We start from the raw sequence: 19,020 nt of genomic DNA on the forward strand, positions 1-19,020 counted from the left end.
TCTCAGTACATTTACAAAATCCTATATATAAACAAATGACCCAACATACTGATGTGCTGAAAAAAACCCCACCTTTCCTTAAAAGCTGACAATAATTCTGACAATTTAATATTAAAAAAATGAACTGTTCACAAGCCTGTTTGTATCTAATAAACTGTTTTTCCACAAAATACTCCATTTAGCATAAACAACATAGCAAGCAAAATAAAATCTGCTCATATAGCAGACAAGAAGGAAAATCTATTCTTTAACAGAGGAGACAGAATTACAAGTTGTGAGTACAGTGAAAAATAAACCCAGCTAAATTTCACATCAAATTCAAAACCTGAAGAGTAACCTGAAAATCTATGTGGTGATTTGATCCAGAAGGTGCAGCAACATAGATTAAGTTTCTGATTGTCAGATACAATACTTGGATACCCTGAAGACAGGTATTATATCAGAGCAAACAGATGAGAAAAGTATACAAATGTCTCTGTAGATAGCTCTCCAAGTCAGAAATGACACCTCTCTATCAGACAACAAAAAAAATCTAAAGAGTTCAAAATCTGCAGTCCTTCCATGATTGTCTCAAAAATATGAAGTTCCATTATAGGAGAAATTATAGCAAATGATGCAGGAAGAACACAGCTTTACCAAATCAAGTTAGAATATCACCACATCATTTAAAAGCACCATATAATCATGTGGCTGCAAAAGCCACATCTCCTGCCACTTAAGGCATGCAGAAACTTCTCCCTTACCTTCTAAAACTGTTAACTTGGCACTTGTGTTTATCTCCCCCACACTATTGGTGGCTGTGCACTCATAAATAGCTTCATCTCGATGAACACGCAGGGGCTGTATCCGCAGAACTGATCCTGATCCATCATCGAACTCGATAACCTGTGAAAATTGAAAGAAAGCACTTCTTTACTGGTACCTTCTGCAACAAGCACTTGAAGTCAAAACAATCCAGGAATTGAGAAACAAAAAAACAAACCAAAACAAGCCCTGTAAGCTCTAAAATACCATGCAATAAGTTAAGTGTTTCAAATCCAGTAACACAAAAATTTCAGTGTCAAGAACATATTTGTCCTCTGAGGAGGCCAGAACAAATGGAGATCCAATGAGGTTCTTTATGGATCAATTAAGGTTGACAAATTATCAACCTGGTAATAAAGATGTGAATCTGATGATTTAAAACATCTGAGCCATATTTGCACTAATGATTTTACTAATCACTGATAACAATTTAGTGCCAACTTTCACCTTGATGGAAGAGGAGAATGATATACTCCTGTGGGATTGCCAGGGAAACAGTAACAAAACTTGAATAAAACCTTGAGCACCTCCAGCGCATGCTAACTCCAGCAGTGTGAGGGGTTTTAATGTCCCTCAGAACTGGGTACTTTGCAACTCTGGCATAATCAACAATGATGTAATTACACTTCCTTCCCCAGCATAATAAATTAAGTCTTTAATAAATCATTGCCTTTCCATCCATCCTGCTAAGCTGCAACATGCATTACTCTGACTTCTACATGGAAGAAAAAGGTATTTATTAGTTTGCAGCTGTATCACTATATGCTATTCCTTAACAGCAACACTGTGAAGGCACAGCCTCAAGCCACTATTAATGGCAAACTCACCCTTCTCCTATTACAGAGTATAGCAAAAGTTGGAAATACTAACTAATTTGCAGATGGTGACAGCATGAGGGAAAGGCAGAAGTCCCCCACTCCTGTCCTTTGGGAACTGAGGGGGACATGGAAGAGACTTAAGGGATCCTTTGTTCCAGACACGGATGTCAGCCTAGGGCCTGTGCTACCCCCATGCAAAACTTTTACCCTATTTTCAAGGGCCTGTTTAGGAGCACTTCCCACAGCATAAAGATCAAATGAGAGACAACAGGAAGGAGAAAAACAGTGCACCACAAGACTCTGCAGTGAAAGGAGAAATAGGAAGAAATCAAAGGTAACCAAGACCACCAAAAAATCTGGTACTCCTCATGCTCGAAGGAACAGCCCTTATGTTTCAAGTAACAGAAATAGCTTGCAGAAACCCCTAATACAGAGTCAGGTAAAGAAGGAGAAATATGAATATCACTATAATATACTTTAGAGAATTAATTTCTTTAAAATACTAGTTTTTAAATTAAATCTGAAACTGTGACAAAATGCTAAATCTTTACAAAGGACAGGACTACTGCCAAATTTTAAAACAAGACAGTCAGCTACAGAGATTAATTCACTTCAGTGATAAGGACTAAAAAGCTAAGGACTAAAAAGCTAAGAGATGAAACAGCAGAAAAGCTCTTTTGCCCTCACTATCCTTTGAACAAACACTGTGTGATAGGAACAGAGCTACAGCTACTAAGGACCAGACAGTCACTGAGACCAAAATGCTGTTCATCTGCTAATGATGGGCACTTCTTCTGTGTCACAACTTAGCGTGTGTACATCAGATTTGGTTTTTTCTCCATTTCAACTTAATTCCAATTTTCGCCTAATTAAATCTGTTAATAATGAAGTAAAATTATAGTTATCTAGAAAAAAATATTATTCACTATCTCCTGACACAATCAACTATGTGTCCAAACTGATATGAACAAAGGTATGAAATTGCTCAGATAAATGCATATAATAGGGCATAGCCTTCTAGTCAGCCACAAGAAGCACGAAATTCACTATAAAGGTTGCATGCACTTACAAATTAAAATGTTTAAATAGTTACTATACAACAAAACTTAAGCTTTACCGGGGAAAAATAACAATGTAAAGCAAGATTAAAATTGATTGCTTTAATCAAAGTTTTCTGCTCACATACAAAATCATGATTAAAATTGGTGACTTGAATCAATCCATTCTGGGCAGCAAAGTGATCTTGTGCTCCAGTCAGAAAAGCAAAAACATCAAAGACAGGGGATTAGACGAAAGGCAGCAGAATTGTAGCAGGGTCACATTTCCAAGGGCAGTTTCAGAGAAGGGAGCCCAACACCAAAAAAGGAAAGTGGAGAAAAAGGTGGAGAAAGTCAGTGAAAATACATGTGCTATTTAAAATATGAACCAAATTGGACCCTTTTTCAAAGACAGTTCCGATACCTGCTCTTCCCCCTTCCTTTCTCCCGTATTTTAGTTCACCAGAAAGTCAATTAACTGTTCAGGATGACTTCACCATTTCCCTCGCAAGCACATTTGTTTGTGGGAGGTATGGCAGTAGCCATCACTTAGACTTCCAGTAGTGTTTTCACATCTCACTTTTGAAGTTCACTTGGAATAGCAGGTTAAAAAGATGCCTTATAAATCCTGACAATGAAGACTGAAAAATACTGCTAGATCCAACTTTTATCTGCCATCCAGTTCTGTGTAAGCCCCAGTCTCCCATCTGAAGCAGGATGTCCTGTGTGTGTGTTTCCAGCATCGTGCTCAAAGGACACCACCTGCTCTACAGATTGCATTGCTGCAGGGGAGGAAAGCTGCTTTACACTAAAGCTCTGCACTCTGTATTGTAGTGACAAAGAGATACCCAGGCTGCAGTGATGATTATTATGCCACTAAGACCTGTGAGGATTAGATTGATTACCGAATTTTCAGGTTTGGTTTTGTTTTTTGTTGATTTTTTTTTTGTAATTACCTCAAACCGCTGAGAACTGACTTTCTTCCCCTTCTTCATCCACGTGATACGAGGTTTGGGCTCTCCTGTTGCCTGACACACAAAAGAGGCCACTCCTCCAGAAATCCCAATCTGATCTTCAGGAGCTTTCATAAACGTTGGCTTGCCTGGAAAAATAACCAAATCACCCCCATGAGGACATAACATCGGATAATCAAGGAATGTGTCATGTTAATTTAAATTATAAGATCATTGGTGCTTTTACTACAAATCCAGGTTGAATGGCCTCGGCCACACAAATTCAGTGCAGACTGCTACATGACAAGGACAGTTTCTGCTTGAGTACCTTATTCTCCTGAAATGAATAAAGTCCATCTGGCTTACCTATAAATGAGGGCAATTGAAGGCTCCCCCCAGCCCCCTGGGCATTCATTCAGGTATATGACAATTTGGAACCATTTTTACGGCTTATTTTTTTAATAAATGGATTTTTGCAGGTTTATACCATGGTCATAGCGCTGGAAATTACAGAACAGCTGACACACCAAACCTATGAAATGCACCATACCTTGACATTAGTTTTACTGAAAGCTGTTAACACATCCATAAAAATTAACAGATGCAGTTTTAAGTATACAAATAACAATGTTTAGTTTAATTTCAAATGTGAACTGACATAAAAATCCTGCCATTTAAGTATCTGGAAACCTGCAGAGGCTAGCCTATGCTTGTTAAAAAGCTAATCGCTAAAAGTGAAAGTCAGCAAAGAAACCGAAGTGACATTCAGGCATGAAAGACTCAGCAAAAATGAAAAAAAAAAAGTATTATATAACATTTTAATAATCAATTTAAATTTTTCATGAAAATACAGTTGTGTCTTCTGGATTTACATGACAGATTCAGATGGATAAAACTACACATCCAGGCTGAATGGTTGTATTTTTCTTCCACACATGCTGTATGAGAAAATTTTGCAGTATGTGATCCAAGGATCATCTTGAAACACTGCTTTGTCCTCAGTGAGAAGCATTTGATGATAACATATTCCTGTAAAGCACTAAAACATTTAACTCCACAGAGAGAGTTAACAGAGTCCACCCATGATGTAATTTCACGGACAGGTCACACTACAGCCATTTTTCAAATACAATTCTGATCAACCACTTTAAAGGTGAACCTGACCTATAAACAGGTCAGAGACAGCTACTGGCATGTAGAAAGGAGCCTGAGTAAGAGAACAAACCTGTTCAACCCCAAGATAACAAACCAATGACCCCAGCAGAGCTGCTGGTGGTTCCACACCTTCACATTCTGGACACATCCACAAGTGTGTCCTTGAGGGAGAGAGGTATGACATCTGTCAGTTCAGGTGCTTTGAACTCTAGAAAAACTGAGGGCTGAACTTCCCTGATCTAGGAAGGATACAAATCCAGTGATCCCAAAAGAAGACAGCCTTTACATGCATTTTCCTAACGTATGAGAGATTTATATACTGTGGGTGCAGTTGCAATTACAGCTGAGCCAGGCAGGCTGTGGCAGCTACTGAAGAGGGCAGTGGCCTTGCTTGCTCCTCACCCCCCTCACCTCCCCTCCCTGCCTCCAGACACTGGCACCTGAACCCCTACAAGGAGCTCTGGGGTCATCAAAGTCTCTGTGGAACAGATTCAGGCTCCTAACCTGGAAGAAAGAGGTTTTCTTCTTCTTTTCCAAGCAGGGCAGAGAGCGCAGTGGCTCAGGGCAGGATGAGGCAGAGCTCAGGAGCACTGAAGATGGCGGCTCTCCCTCTGACACTAGGGAGCACAACTTCACCCTCATACAGCAGTCTCTGGAGACTTTGCTAAAACTGTGGCAATTCCTTGACCCCAGTTCCACCTTCTGGTGTAGCCCAAGCTAACTGCTTTGGCTGACCCCTGTCCTGGCAATGTGGCATGGTGTGACAACACTCACGGCCACTCGGCCAAGCAAACTACTCCACTGCACTTGTCCCAGGCCTGGGAGACTGCCAAGGGCCCAGGATGCTTCTTGCTTCTCTCATATGTCACCACTGCCTGCGAGGGGTGTTGGGTGTGCTGCAGGACAGTCTGTGTGAGGGGAGAGCAGAACTGCCCTGTGCTGGACACAGCAGTCCCATCATGGCCCCACAGCACAGCATAGCCACCGCCATGGCGGTGCCTCTGTGGTAAAAGGTTAAGAAGGGGGAAAACACCTCACAGCGGTGAGGAATGAGGTAAAAAGTGAGAGAAACAGCCCTGTGAGCACCCAGCCAGAGCAGGATGAGGAGCTCCAGATGCCTGAGCAGGTATTCCCCTGCAGCCCATGGAGACAGCAGAGCGGAGCAGGTATTTCCTGGCAGCCCACAGCTAGGCCTGCAGATGGCTGAGGTCAACCTGCTGGTTTCAGAGTGAAGAACAAGGCCAGAGCAGTCATCACCACTTGGAGAGCCACCCAGCAGCTGAGGCCACACACAGCAGAGGGTGGCGAGCCACTGCAGAGGCAGCAGGACAGCAGAGCCCTCCAAAACCTGACACATTCGGTGCTCAGCATGGGCTGTGCTTGGGTGCTGGGGAGCCACCAAGCACCCACACGGGGACATGCCAGCCCCGACCCCAGCCGATCTGGAGGTCACAGCTGAGACACTACAGTACCCACCAGGACCTCTGCTACTGCTGCTTGCTCAGCCTGATTTCCAACAGGCCACTATGGACAGCAAAGCCACCAAGGTCAGCACTACCTGTGCACTGGTGGATACACATGCTCTGTCCTCAACAAGCTTCTGTGAAGAAGTATCACAGACCTGGCTTCTGTGAAGAAGTATCACAGAAAATGCCTCACAGAAGTGTACTGAATTTTGCCGTCCTTAGTGAAGAGAGTCCCAGGACTGCACTGAAAACCCAGAAAATGCCTTTTAAGACACAATGGCTGTGGTCTGAAGGCTTTGGCACATTGTCCTGACATGAACAGCAAACAATTATTAAGTCTGCCTGCTTAACTGATGCTGATTCCACATATTTACTCATCTGCAATCATGTCTCTTTCTACTTAGTTTGTATTTACATATATCTGTGTTTATTCACCTCTCATCTATTCCAGAGAAATGTTAATTTACCATTCAGGCTGCTAGTGATGGCATTGTGATTGACTGTTTTGCTATGCAGTATGCTGAGCTGATGTCTTGTATTGCACTTCAGCAGCTGATTTGGTTTTTTGATTTTCTGTTATTTACTCTGTGATCTTAGCAAAATAGTGTAATTTTTTCAAATGGCAAATACAGCAGAATCCAAAAACTTTTGTCCTTGAAGAGTACAATGCAATTAGATCTCTGACTTTATACGTACTCCCCAGTTCATACACTGAGGACTTACTTTACTTTTGTACATTTAAAAAAAAATCAATACTACTAAAACCAGAACAAAGGGAAACTGAATGTTCACCTGCAGTAAAACCTAAAAACCCCTGCTGCCTTGAATTTACATTGTTGCAATGAATCTTTTTTCTCTGCACATTTAATTGAACGACTGATTTCTGGAAACCATCTAAATCCTCTGAGACAGGTCACAGAGGTATACCTGTGTATAAACCAAATTCTCAGTCTGGGAAAGGGTATTTCTACAAAGGCATTTTAAACATTTCTATGCCCCGAAGTTTTGAAATGGCAGGAAAGTACTAATTAAGCAAACCTATAATCCTGAGTCCTGGCCCCAGGACAATAGAGTCGGGCATGAGCGTACATATTTTTATACCGATTGGTAACTTGCAGCAAATCCCAAAACTTATCTCAGTGAAAGCTAACACAAGTGTGACAGAACATCCACTAAAGTCTTGGTATCTGTGAAAAATGCATGTTAAGTGGACTAGACAACCTCCACATCTCACCTCCAACCAACATCTCTATAACTCTACTGCCCAGAGGAATCTGCTGTGAGACTATCACTACTAGTTACCTCCAAGGGGCAACATTTGCGATAGAGCCAGGTCATGGTACAGGCTTTTTCAGCCTATTTGGAACATTTGCACTCTTAGGGCAGCCCTAGAAACATAGTCAGAAAAAATAAGAATTAACTTACATGCTGTCTTTTGCCTTTCCTTAAATTCAAAATCACCGGAGTGTCCATAGAAGATTAGGCATATTCGAAGTTTTAATTTAACTGTTAGTTGTTCAAACATGCTACAACTAAATACAAGGAACTGAAGTGTCTTTTGCAGTGAAAACCTGTCCTTACCCTGATGACCTATGGACCAAAACTGAAGATTTTCTGTTCAAAGTTTGAAAAAGAAGAAACAAAAAAAGAAGAAAAAAAAAAAAAAGCTATTGTATTTCAAAGACAAATCTCTGAATTTTGTTTGAGAGAACCTACCAAGCAAGTCTTGGATGACAGCAGGGAGAGGTGCCGGATGGCTGGGTGCCCATCACACCCACCTTCACTTACTCCATCACAGGGAGTAACAACTCCAGACTGGCATAGCTCCCGTAAGTCCAAACTACTCCAGTCTTTCCCTCCCTAGCCTCTCTGCTCAATGACAGACAGATCCCTGGAGCACATTCAGACGTCACCCTCTAAACTAATTCTTGCTCCTCACTTCAAAACCAAGTTCCAATTACACCAGGAGTGAAAGTCACTGCTCTCATTTCTATTCACTCATAAGCTTCAGGCAGGAGAATGGAAAAACTTTCACCTTCTTGGCTGAAATTTTCCCTGCTTGGTCTTTGCTCAAAACTAAATTATTCTAGAAAGCTTATGGGAAAAACACAGTTCTGAGGAGGAAGACTGTAAAAAAAAAATAGAGTATTTCTTTCTCTTGTAAGAAACTGGCATCTTATTTGGCTGGGGGCGGAAAAATAACAACTCGCTCAGACATGCTTTCCATTGAGAAATTTAAAAAACCCAAAAAACAACATTTCAGAAGAAAAGGACTTTCCTCTCACATTTGGTAGTGTTGAAAAAGCCACTTGCTGACAAAGCACAGATTCGTGGATAATCCTATAAAGTGAATCACAAGGAGGGCCTCATGGTGTGGAAGAGATGCTAGCAGAGATTTAGGCACACACTGCTCCACTGAACTATCCTTGAAAAAGAGCAGAAAACTCACGCAGTGTCCTGATCTCGGTGTGTGACGCATTCAAAAGAAAAGCTCCTTTCAATTATATTTTAAAAGGCCTGAAAGAACATGGGCAAAGAAAGACAGAGGCAGTCAAGTATGCTCTAACCAACACGGCTGTCGTGTGCCCTGCCCTGCAAAACCAAGTGTGATGGGCTTGGGAGAGGAACCTGAAGCCCTCAAAGACAGAACCTCAGGTTTCCAGGAGAGCCACTGCCAGCCTTCCTACAGGGTAGCTCAGAACGGGGCGCAGCCAGCCATGAGGATGCCCCTCTCACCTGTATTTTATAAATAAAATCACTGTTGCTCCCTGCTATTCTAGAAAATTTGTTGTGAAACGCCTCTTATAAATCAGAAAACCATCTCAGCACCTATTTTAAAATCTGCCCTTCCAAACATCTGTAGCAGAATAGTAAAATTTCAGCTCCCTTTTCCAGGTTTTCCTTTCTTCACACGAGAAGACCAGAGTCACTGCATCACACACGTTGTTTTTAGGCTGTGCAGCTTCTTAGTGGACCCAAAGGACTTTCCCAGGGAGAAAAGTACCTCTTGCCAGATTTCCTTCAATGCTGAGGACAGAGGTGTAGCCTCCCTCTAACCTGGCAAGGTGTCTTTTATGTGAACTGTGGTCTTTGAGGAGTAACATATGACTTGCATTACCTGACTTGAATACTAGCCTGATCCTTGAAAAACAATGCTGGGTCCTGGGTATTTAGCACAGATCCTTGCATTGTGATACACATTAAACACATAGTTGTCACATAAAAGATGTTTACCTTGTAATTATGGAAGAGCCAAAAATTTCAAGTGGCTGAAACATAATATATGGCAACATAAATATACATAATATACACAAATATTAGCTTGCTGTATTTCCAAGACCCATCACTTTCTTAAAATAAATGAGAAAATTAAATGGAATCCTGATGCATCTTCAGTATTTAGCACCCACATCAAATATTCCTCATCCAAAAATTTTAATTCAAGGACTGGCAACAGAATGTTCCTTATGTTCTTGTGGATGCAATTTTTCCAAAGGGTCACACACAGGTTTGAGGAAAAATGAATTATTAAACACGTCTGCATTTAAGTGTTCTACGAACGCTCACCTGCTGTGAGAGATTTCAAAGAAAAATATCTCTGTCCTCATGGTACAAGTTCTCACTACTCTAAATAGATGGGCAGCCAAAAATAAGACTAGTGTTGTAGGAGAGGGAAGCTTATATTTTTATCCGAAAGCTTTTATGACTTGAGCTAAATTAAGACTGAAAATAGATTCCTCTGTGAAGAAAAAAAATTACAGTTGCAATATAAGATGAACTGGATAATGACATACAATAGGCATACATGGGCAATCTTATTTAGGTGCCTGGGCTAAATGAGTAATAAGGAATTCTTGAAACCAGAATGAACAGATCACAATGAAAAATCAGTTCTCAAGCCTGGAAACTGTGAAATTCAGGTTTATATCCCTGCCTTTAACCTTCCCTGTCACATACACAAAGGCACAACTGTGCCTCACCTTCCACTGTAAAACTTACCTGCTGTTCTCACACGGCTGCTGTCAGGACAAATATGCAAAAAATGATGATGTGGCTCAGTTATAACACCGGGAAGAAACCAACAGTGACACAGACTTTCTCGCGTTCATGACTGACTTTGAAGTGGAAATAAAGTGGTCTAGAAGATAGAGGTGGCCCATGCTTCTATAAACAGCAAAGGTATTTCTCTTTCTCAGTTTTCTTTATGATCCTGGATGATTGATATCTGTGCATAGATGGATGCCTACTGGAAAGATACTCTGGTGAAAGCTAATCAGTGATTCTTCTAAGCAACTATTGCAGGGCAGGAGACAACTCAGTGGGCTCTCCAGCTATCCTTATGTTTAGTATCCTTATGCCTTCCTTTCAACGTACCCACCATTGTTTAAATGTAGTTCCTGCTCCTTTGTGATTATTAGGAATATTGTTTGGCAAAATACAATTTTTCAAACTTGAATTTTTTATTCTTAGATAATTTGTATGTAGGAAGAGCTTGGTTGAGCCTTGTAATAACATTTCTTTAACAACAGCTTACTAAATCCTCTGTGGGTCTCAGCGAGCACAATGCTAATTCATTCCTTATTTCTCCTATTTTGGTTTTATTTCACTAAGATGACAGCACTTTGTAAATGAAACTTTTGTCCTTTATTGCTTGGTGCAAAGTACTTATTAAAAAAATGCAAATGTATATGGTGGGGTGTTGCATGCTCAGATACTTACACAATTTTCTTTTTAGCCAGGGTATGGAGCATAATCCTTTCTCCCATCCACTTTAAAAAACACTTAACTGCACCCCAATCACACAGAAAATGGCACTCCAAATTCAACATATTCCTCAGATCAATCTGAATTACAGGTTACCTCATGCTACCTGCATATCTTCCCCTTTTTTTTATCATCTGATTTTATTATGTTTTAATACTTAAGAGATTCCCAACAGCTAGGAAAAATGATTCTGCTATTTCAATCCAATTTTAGTGGTTGAGTTTTCCAGCTTCAAGTGTGAATGTCCATGATAATCAAATCTACAAACATTATCTCAGAGCAAGTTGCATTTCTCCTCGCCTTCTTCTCCTGACTTCCATGAAGTTACTCAGAGATAACGTTTGAGTTTGTACAAAATGAAATCAAATAAAGGGAATGATTAATATCCAAAATTCCAAGAAGTAGATCTTTTAATGCATTCAGTGACCTCTGTAACTTTCAGTACAAAAATTACATTACAAAAAGAACAAAAGCAGTCACCTAGCAGAGGTTGTGCTTCTCCCTAAACACCAGCAGGAAACACACTGAACTAAGATTCAAGGCATTCATTTCACCAGGTAAGACCCACTGTGCTTTGTTTATCTGGAGTAAGCTTAACTAAAGGAGAATGCAAGGGTACATGATAGATTTAACATATACTTTTACCAGCATTTGTAATGACTTAAGCGCAGAAATTCTTACAATCTTCAACTCCTGCTTCTTCACAGTCTTGGCAAACAGGCGCTCCTTACATTTCTCCAGGCTCTTTCCTTACCATAAGCCCAGTGTAAAGGCAAAGCCTTTGACAGGGCTGAGGTGTCTCTGTGGACACATAGTGGGAACCTCCACACCCAGACAGGCATTTTCAAGCCCTCTTTTCCCTTTTGCTAACACGGAATTTATATGCACGAGTTTAAGTCAAAACCAAATATTTTTAAATTTCTTCTTGAAGAAACATCTTAAAACCTCTGTTGTCCTGTGTACTTCTAGTTCATGTCTGGACAGTTACACATAAATCAACCCTTCACCAATAGAAACTCAGCATTCCCAGTTAAATGCTGATGTTTGGATAAACCTGCTTATTCCACCGCAATACGGGTTAAAAGCCATTAGCTCACTCAAGTGTTAAAGCCATGATTACTGGATATTAATAAACTACAGCAACAGCCTGTCATCATAGTATTGCACTTGAGTAAATTTCTAATTCTGTCTCTTTATGAATCATGGAAATTGTTGACAAAGTTTAAACGCCTAAAATTAACTAACGATACTGAGCCAGAATTGTCTCAGACAGCCATCACACGAGGATGCTGTGCAAGGCACATTCTGGGTGCTGATTTATTTGTGGAGTTTTATGCAGACAACTTAGACCTTAACGCAACAGGGAGGTGGTTTTTCTCCATATCACATCTGCAGGGGGCCTACAGATTCTGCACACAGGGTGGCAAATTTCCTCCGTTATTTTTCCAGGCTGTTGTAATTGCGATGTCTTTCTCAAAGTGCCTGACTTGCTATCAGTGTGAGCTGCTTTACATCTTAGTAAGAAAATCCCTAACTCTGGCTAATCCCTAGGCTGTGACTCTTGTCCATGGGAAGGGGGTGGAGAGGGGAAATAAATCAATCCCTCTACTATGACATCATTCTTACTCGCTTCCAATACCTGAAATAACATGTAACCAAAAAAAGAAAAATATTCCAAGAAGCATAAAGCAGTCCTGCATATAACTGAAGAATACTGATTAAAAACAAAGCAGAAAAACAGCCCAGTAAAACACCCTTCTAGAACCTCAGGTTGTCTTCATTTCCCATCCTCTGCTTTTACGTTTCCCTAGAGCACTCACAGCTTGTGTGTGCAGCCTGTTACATATTTTGGGGAAAAGCCAGAGCTATATATGGGTTCAGCTTTAACTTCCCAGCATTTATACTAAGCATTACACAGAGTAGAAAAACAAAGGAGAGCAGAGAAGCACTGCTCCAACTGCAGACCTTCCAGCAGCCTCACAGAGTGGTTTTCTGCTTTAATTTAAAACTGAAACCTGAAGTCAAATTTCCACCTGGTAATAGCTTAAAGGCGCTTCCAATTAACTTGGTAATACACACTTTCTGAGTTAATAAATTTTTCAGCCTCTGTGTTTAATACAATTAAGCATTTGGGCCTTTGGCCTTAGACCTTATTCAGCTTGAGAAAGGATTGCAGGGAGACTGTCTCCAATTATCACCATTTACACAACATTCACTTAAGGGCTTTCAAATGCATACATATAACACATTCATTTAATCATACACAAAATTCAGCACCTGAATTCAGGCTGTCTCTCTCTCTTGCACACATTATGTACAAAGGACAAGAGAGTAAAACCCCCATCTACAGGGCTCTGAAATCAAGTCATCACCACACTGCCTGATGCAGCACAGAACAGCTGTGCCTGCTCCTAGCAACATACTTTTCCTTCCAAATCTGCATTTTGTTATTTGCAAATTTCTTCAAAACTTCAAAGTTAATAAAGCATATTGCATAGTGTAAAGAACCCGCTAAGATATGCAGAACCAGGAAACAGACAAAACTGAAATCTTGTGCTTGAAAAAACATGAAAATTAATTTTGCCAGCATGCCTACCACATTAAACACCATTTTTTTTTTACACAAAAGGATTAAAAGGTTTTAATCCTTTTTTGCAAGCAGCTAGTTCTTGATTCAGCAGTTCAAAAGGCTTTGCCAAGTTCAGGTTTTTCCTCTGCTTTTAAGAATAAAAAGCAAATGCAAACCTTATTTTGTAAACAGGGACCATAGCAGAAGGATTTTAACAGAACTGGGAGCCAGAATAAGTGACCTCTTCAGAATATTCGTTACTAAAGGCATTCCATGCTCTCAGGAAGGGACCTGCATTTCATTTTAATTCCACTGTATGTTGCTCTGTCCTCTTCCTATAGTAATGAATCAAATTCCTGCCTCATCTGCCTGGTAAAGAGGAAGACTTTCTGCTTAATGACAGTGAGTGCATGCTGGCACTTCTGTAACACCAGTAATTTTATTCTTTTTTCTATTTGTGTCAACTGTTTCATCATGCAGCAGCTGTAGTACAGTCTGCAGAAAAACAACAAATAAAATTTCCACATTTAAATGTTTGCCAGAGCAAGGAGCTAGGTACCCAAGCAAAATACTCTCAAGTGGGGGAAAGAAAAAAGAAGTAAATAACAGAATGTTCTGAGTTGAAAGGGACCCACAAAGATCATCAACTCCAGCTCTTAAGTGAATAGCCCACATGAGGATCAAACCAACAACCCTGGTGTTAAAAGCACCAAGCTCTAACCAACTAAGTTAGTCTCAAGGTCTCAATTGTTTTGACTTGGTCTTTCTCAAAATTCCCCAAAAAACAGGTCTATTTCCCCACTAAAAGGCTTCCTCCAAGTCAGACTCCTTGGAAGCTTGGATAGAGGTTCAAAAATGAAGGTTTGAACACTTATGGGAGACATCACTGAGCATTTTTTACCTGGTAATGACGTACTTTTGCAGTGGCTAAATGAAGGCACAGAGCCTCACACAACTCAAAATCCCTTTAAGCAGAGTTTTGATGTCAGGGCTACCACCTCCACCTGGCAGCCAGACTGTGCTGACAGGGGGCTGCTGAGCAATTCCAACCCTCCACATCAGAAAGACAAGAACTACACAGAGTGTCATGGTCACACTGCGCAGCACCCAGGGGCTGCAGGGAGACCAAGATGTGGTAGAGCCAGGAAAATTCCAGGAACCACCCCTGAGTTCTCCGAAAATGGTGCTATATGTATGTAGAAAACCCCTGATTCCATATAACAATGGTGGATGTCCAAACCCCACAGCAAAGAGAACAAGTGACACACGCCAGAGATTTAAGAGTTTTACAGCCACCATGACCCAGCCCTGTCCTGTGCACAGAGCAGGGCAGGTGCTTCATCCCAGGAGGTGTCTGGTCCCCTCCACACCCAGGGCTTTCTGGTTCAGAAAGGGTTGAGTTCTAGAAAAGCATCAAAATTAATCACCTTCATGTTTGCTGCATTCTTGATTTCATTTTTCTAGTATCCATTCCTTGGCGTGCTATGAATTTAATAGATAAACTGAAAAGCTCTTTTCACTTTAATAACTTTTCTCTGCTCAGTCTCTGTTTCTAAACTAAGTACCTTAAATCTCCAGCTACCAGGCACAGTTCCAGATTTTACTTTTCTGTGGCCTTTTACCCAGACCAAACTTGTACTTGCTTTCACCTGGTTATATGCAGAGTTGCAAGAAATGCAGAAAGCCAAAGTCCATGTGGAAAAGTTACCATCTGCCACACCGTAAAAAACTTGCTATGGCCACCAGGTTTATCCTGAAGCCCAGCAGATCATGAACTGGGACCACAAGGTGTTGAGTTTGAACCTCTAGAGCTGGCCTGGGATGTGTGTACAGGTTGGAGGGTGCACTGCAGAGGAAAGGCTGCACACAGGACCTGTGGGGCTGGGGAGCCACTCCAGTGGGAATGCTGGAGAGCCCAGTTATGCCACAGGCTCCACAGCAGCATGGGGCTCAGCAGGGACTGGTCTGTCTAAAGGAGAAAATTCTTGTGTCACAAAGTTATCTCTTTTTCAGCACCTCTGACAATATCTGTATCTCTGGTAAAAGGGAAAACCAGTTAGCATCACCATTGCAGTAGGTATCTTGGCAAGGCAGCACACATATTCCATCAAGGAGGGGGTATTTGAGACAGTGTACTTTATCCTCACCAAGCCAGAACACTGCTTGCTGCTTAGAAACAAACTTCCCTAGCTAAAAACACCAAAAGTATAACCTGCACTTGTTTTGGAGTACATGTTCCTTGCTCACAATGGAGACCTGCTGCAGGTCACAGACCTCACTGTGACACCAGCTCCTGAAGTACCAACTCCGGGGACATTAGCAGACCAAAATCCAACAAAGTGGTGGCAGGAAGTTACAGCATATGAGTAAACCCAAAGAAACTGGCACACCTGACATGACCTTTCAGGCTGGGTACCCTTCAGCAGCTGCTTTCCCTGAGACAGCCTTACTGCTCTGATTGCACTCAGAGCCACGAGCCACGTCAGCTGGCAGAATGCCTAAAGAGTAATGTTTACCAAGCAGGAGCTCAGTGCAAACACTGGGAATTGTCTATGAACAACGAAGAACATCCAGTAGCTCCTGCCATTTTTTGGTTTGTATTCTCTCATGCACTGTAACTAATTTTTGTATTTTTAGCCATAACCTACCTGCAGATAGTATTCCATTTTCTCTCAACCCAGACCTCCAACATCTTCTTCCACATTTCTCCTCATGTCAGCAGTAAGTCCCAGCTTCATGCAAGACTCACATGATCACAGAGGGCTGCCAGGCACTGAGTGGCTGATTCCTTGCTATACATTTACCAGGGTAAATCCATTGGGGAGAACCCACAACTGGGAATACCAGCTCTCTCACTCACTTTTGCAGCCTGGAAAGATGCTCATCCCCAAACCTGAGACACACAGACACATGGAAGGTTGCACATGCCACGAGAGCAGAAAAAAAGTATGCTGCTTGCAGAGATTTGCCCTAAGTGTATTTGCCTGTACTACCTAATTTCATTCTCACTGCCGGACAAAACTATCACATGCTACAAGCTTAAGGGACACACACACTGATGTCAAACCTGCAAGGTTTAGCTGGTTTTTAAGGTCTTTGTGGAGACTACAGAGGATATATTTAGAAAACAAATTTGTCTCCTAGAGTGCTGTCTCTAAGCCTACCTCACCCATCGCTGCTTTGTTGACTGAGTCCCAAGGTTTCTGGCTTCACACTTGATTTGCTGAACTAAAATCCAGATCAGCAAGGAGGATGACAAGCAACCTCAGAGCAAGTTAACTGCACCTCTCAGGCTTTACATGCATGAGAAAGAAGGCACTGTTTCACCTTGGGGATATGACACCCCAGTATGCTTGGTGAAGGACATACACCAGGGTAAAACATAAACCTCTGAGAATCTGAGGTTTGAAAGAATGTCAGCCTTTCTTACCTGCTGCAAGTCAGTGCACTGCTAAACCATAATGCAGCCTAGAAAGAACAGGATGAGACAAAAGAGCCTGTCCAATTATGCCTGCCTCAAGTGAATTTTATTAGTCGCTCAGGTCTATTAACAGTGAGGATAGCATATCTTTATATAGGCAAATGGATCTTGCTTAGGAATTACCCATGCAGGAATAATCCCCTGCCTATCACCAATCGTTGATTTTCATGTTGTGTTTGAAAGTCTGACTTGAAGGTAGGTGCCTGCCAACTCTGCTTGTGTTCTCTAAGAATAAATGTTTATCAAAGGGGGGCTCCCCATTTGCTGAGCTGGAATTAGCTACACCAACAGGGTATCAAACGGGTTGTTGCCTGTCACTGTTATCAAAGTGGAATTTGAAACACAAGCACTAAGCAGCAGCAACTGAACACTGAAGCTTGTCAGCAAGCATGACATGGGACAGCCAAAATGTACAGGCACAGAGGGCTGGAAAAAGCTCTCTCAAGTACAGTCCTGTCCCACGGTTTCACCAGGGCTGCACTGCACAACCTCTTCTGTAAAGGGATCATGCACTAGCTTAAAATAGTCTGAGTTTCAGCCACACTTCTCACTGGAAAATTGTCCCAAAATTATGGTCATGGAATCATGTTGTGGGGAAACAGTCTGGTTTTTAAAGTCATTTGTTGTTACTTATACTCACTTCTTTGTGTACTAACACATGATAGCTGAAAAGGGTTACGTTCCATCCCTGTGCCTTTTCTCTCCTTCCTCCAAAATGTACCTCAGATCCATTTTAAACCCTTCCTAAAACAGTAACATGTTTTCTATCTTACATAACCCCTGAGACTCTACAGACTGAAGATCTCATAAAGATATTGTGTGTTGATTCTTGCAGAATTCCTTGAATTTACTTCATACTCTCTTCTGATAGAATTGATAACCATTATCACCATCATCTCACTAAAAACATGCATGCATTTGGGCTTGGGCATCTCGAGATTACCATTCATCATCTTACCACCACCTTTTTTTCTCATCCTTTTTTTCTTTTTTTTAATTAACTTATGCAGCTGGATATGGCTTTTGTTATTTGTTTTATATAACTTAAGCTGAACCAAGAAACCGTTCAATCTTAGTTTAATTTATAAGATCACATTTACCATGTTCACATGAAATACCATTCCCAAATTTCAAGACAACTTGCAGTTCTGTTGATCATGTGCAAGAAGTGTTTGTTAACAAGACTATTTAGAAATCTACCCTCACACTTTCATTTTCAAGTACATGTCCAGATCTCCATTTTAACCATCATTAGGAACAAAAAAATTTATTTATGCCTCACCAACAGCCTCAAAGGTGTGTTTATTGTACAAATTCAAAACTATTCTGTCAAGAACATGTAATTCAGCGTTGTTATAATATAATCACAGATAATTAAATGTGCGATAAAGATAGAAAAACAGACAAACTGTAATCTGAGAGAACAAGCCCACCAGCACAAGAGCAGCTGCCCACATTCTCTGTGCTCAGACCATAAAACCAAGGCTGACAACACGATTTGCAAAGTGCTGAAATCACCCAACAGCACCAGTCATAATCTGAGATGCACATTTCCTTCAGCCAAGCATTTTACCACTATTACTGGTGATAAAGCTGGCATATGAATTAAAGGTTTGAGAAAGGATGATGACAGTATGGAAATTAATCACACATTAATTTAAAACTTCCAACTGTCTTGGTGTTGTGAAGCCATCACACTGCCACATCCCAGAGAAAAGTGACACACCAGTCCACCACCCTAAGGAAAGACAGTCTCCTCATCCAGGTGTCTTAAAAGCTATTAAGTGTTTTCACTGAGTTCCACCGAATCACATTTGGGGACCAGCATTTTAGAAAACCCCATTCAAAGTACTAGAAATTTGGCAATGACGCTGCAGCACACAGGGATTTCCCTTTCAGACTGCAGTGATCGTTATTAATATTACAGCCGCTTTTGTTTTGCTAATTTGGCGCTTCACCTATGAATAACTGAA

At 41.1% G+C, this 19,020-nt stretch overlaps 1 protein-coding gene and 1 long non-coding RNA gene across 11 annotated transcripts in view; one reads left to right on the forward strand and one right to left on the reverse strand.

Moving 5' to 3' along the window:
* Positions 1–19,020, reverse strand: part of PTPRF (protein tyrosine phosphatase receptor type F) — a 377,255-nt gene that overhangs the window by 191,936 nt on the left and 166,299 nt on the right. For all 10 annotated transcript variants that reach the window (XM_085067811.1, XM_085067815.1, XM_085067816.1 and 7 more), the window contains exons 4-5: positions 3,616–3,761; positions 744–885 (exon numbers count right to left, since the gene is read on the reverse strand). In XM_085067811.1, the coding sequence (XP_084923937.1) occupies positions 744–885; positions 3,616–3,761 (288 nt within the window). The remainder of the gene's footprint in view (positions 1–743; positions 886–3,615; positions 3,762–19,020) is intronic.
* LOC146433830 (uncharacterized) lies at positions 15,890–17,848 on the forward strand. The gene is made up of 3 exons (XR_014853720.1): positions 15,890–16,159; positions 16,286–16,374; positions 16,711–17,848. It is a non-coding gene; the product is annotated as an uncharacterized LOC146433830 (long non-coding RNA).

The sequence above is a fragment of the Lichenostomus cassidix genome, chromosome 8 (assembly GCF_008360975.1).
Source record: "Lichenostomus cassidix isolate B80296 chromosome 8, HeHo_3.0, whole genome shotgun sequence".
In the NCBI taxonomy this organism is placed as follows: domain Eukaryota; kingdom Metazoa; phylum Chordata; class Aves; order Passeriformes; family Meliphagidae; genus Lichenostomus; species Lichenostomus cassidix.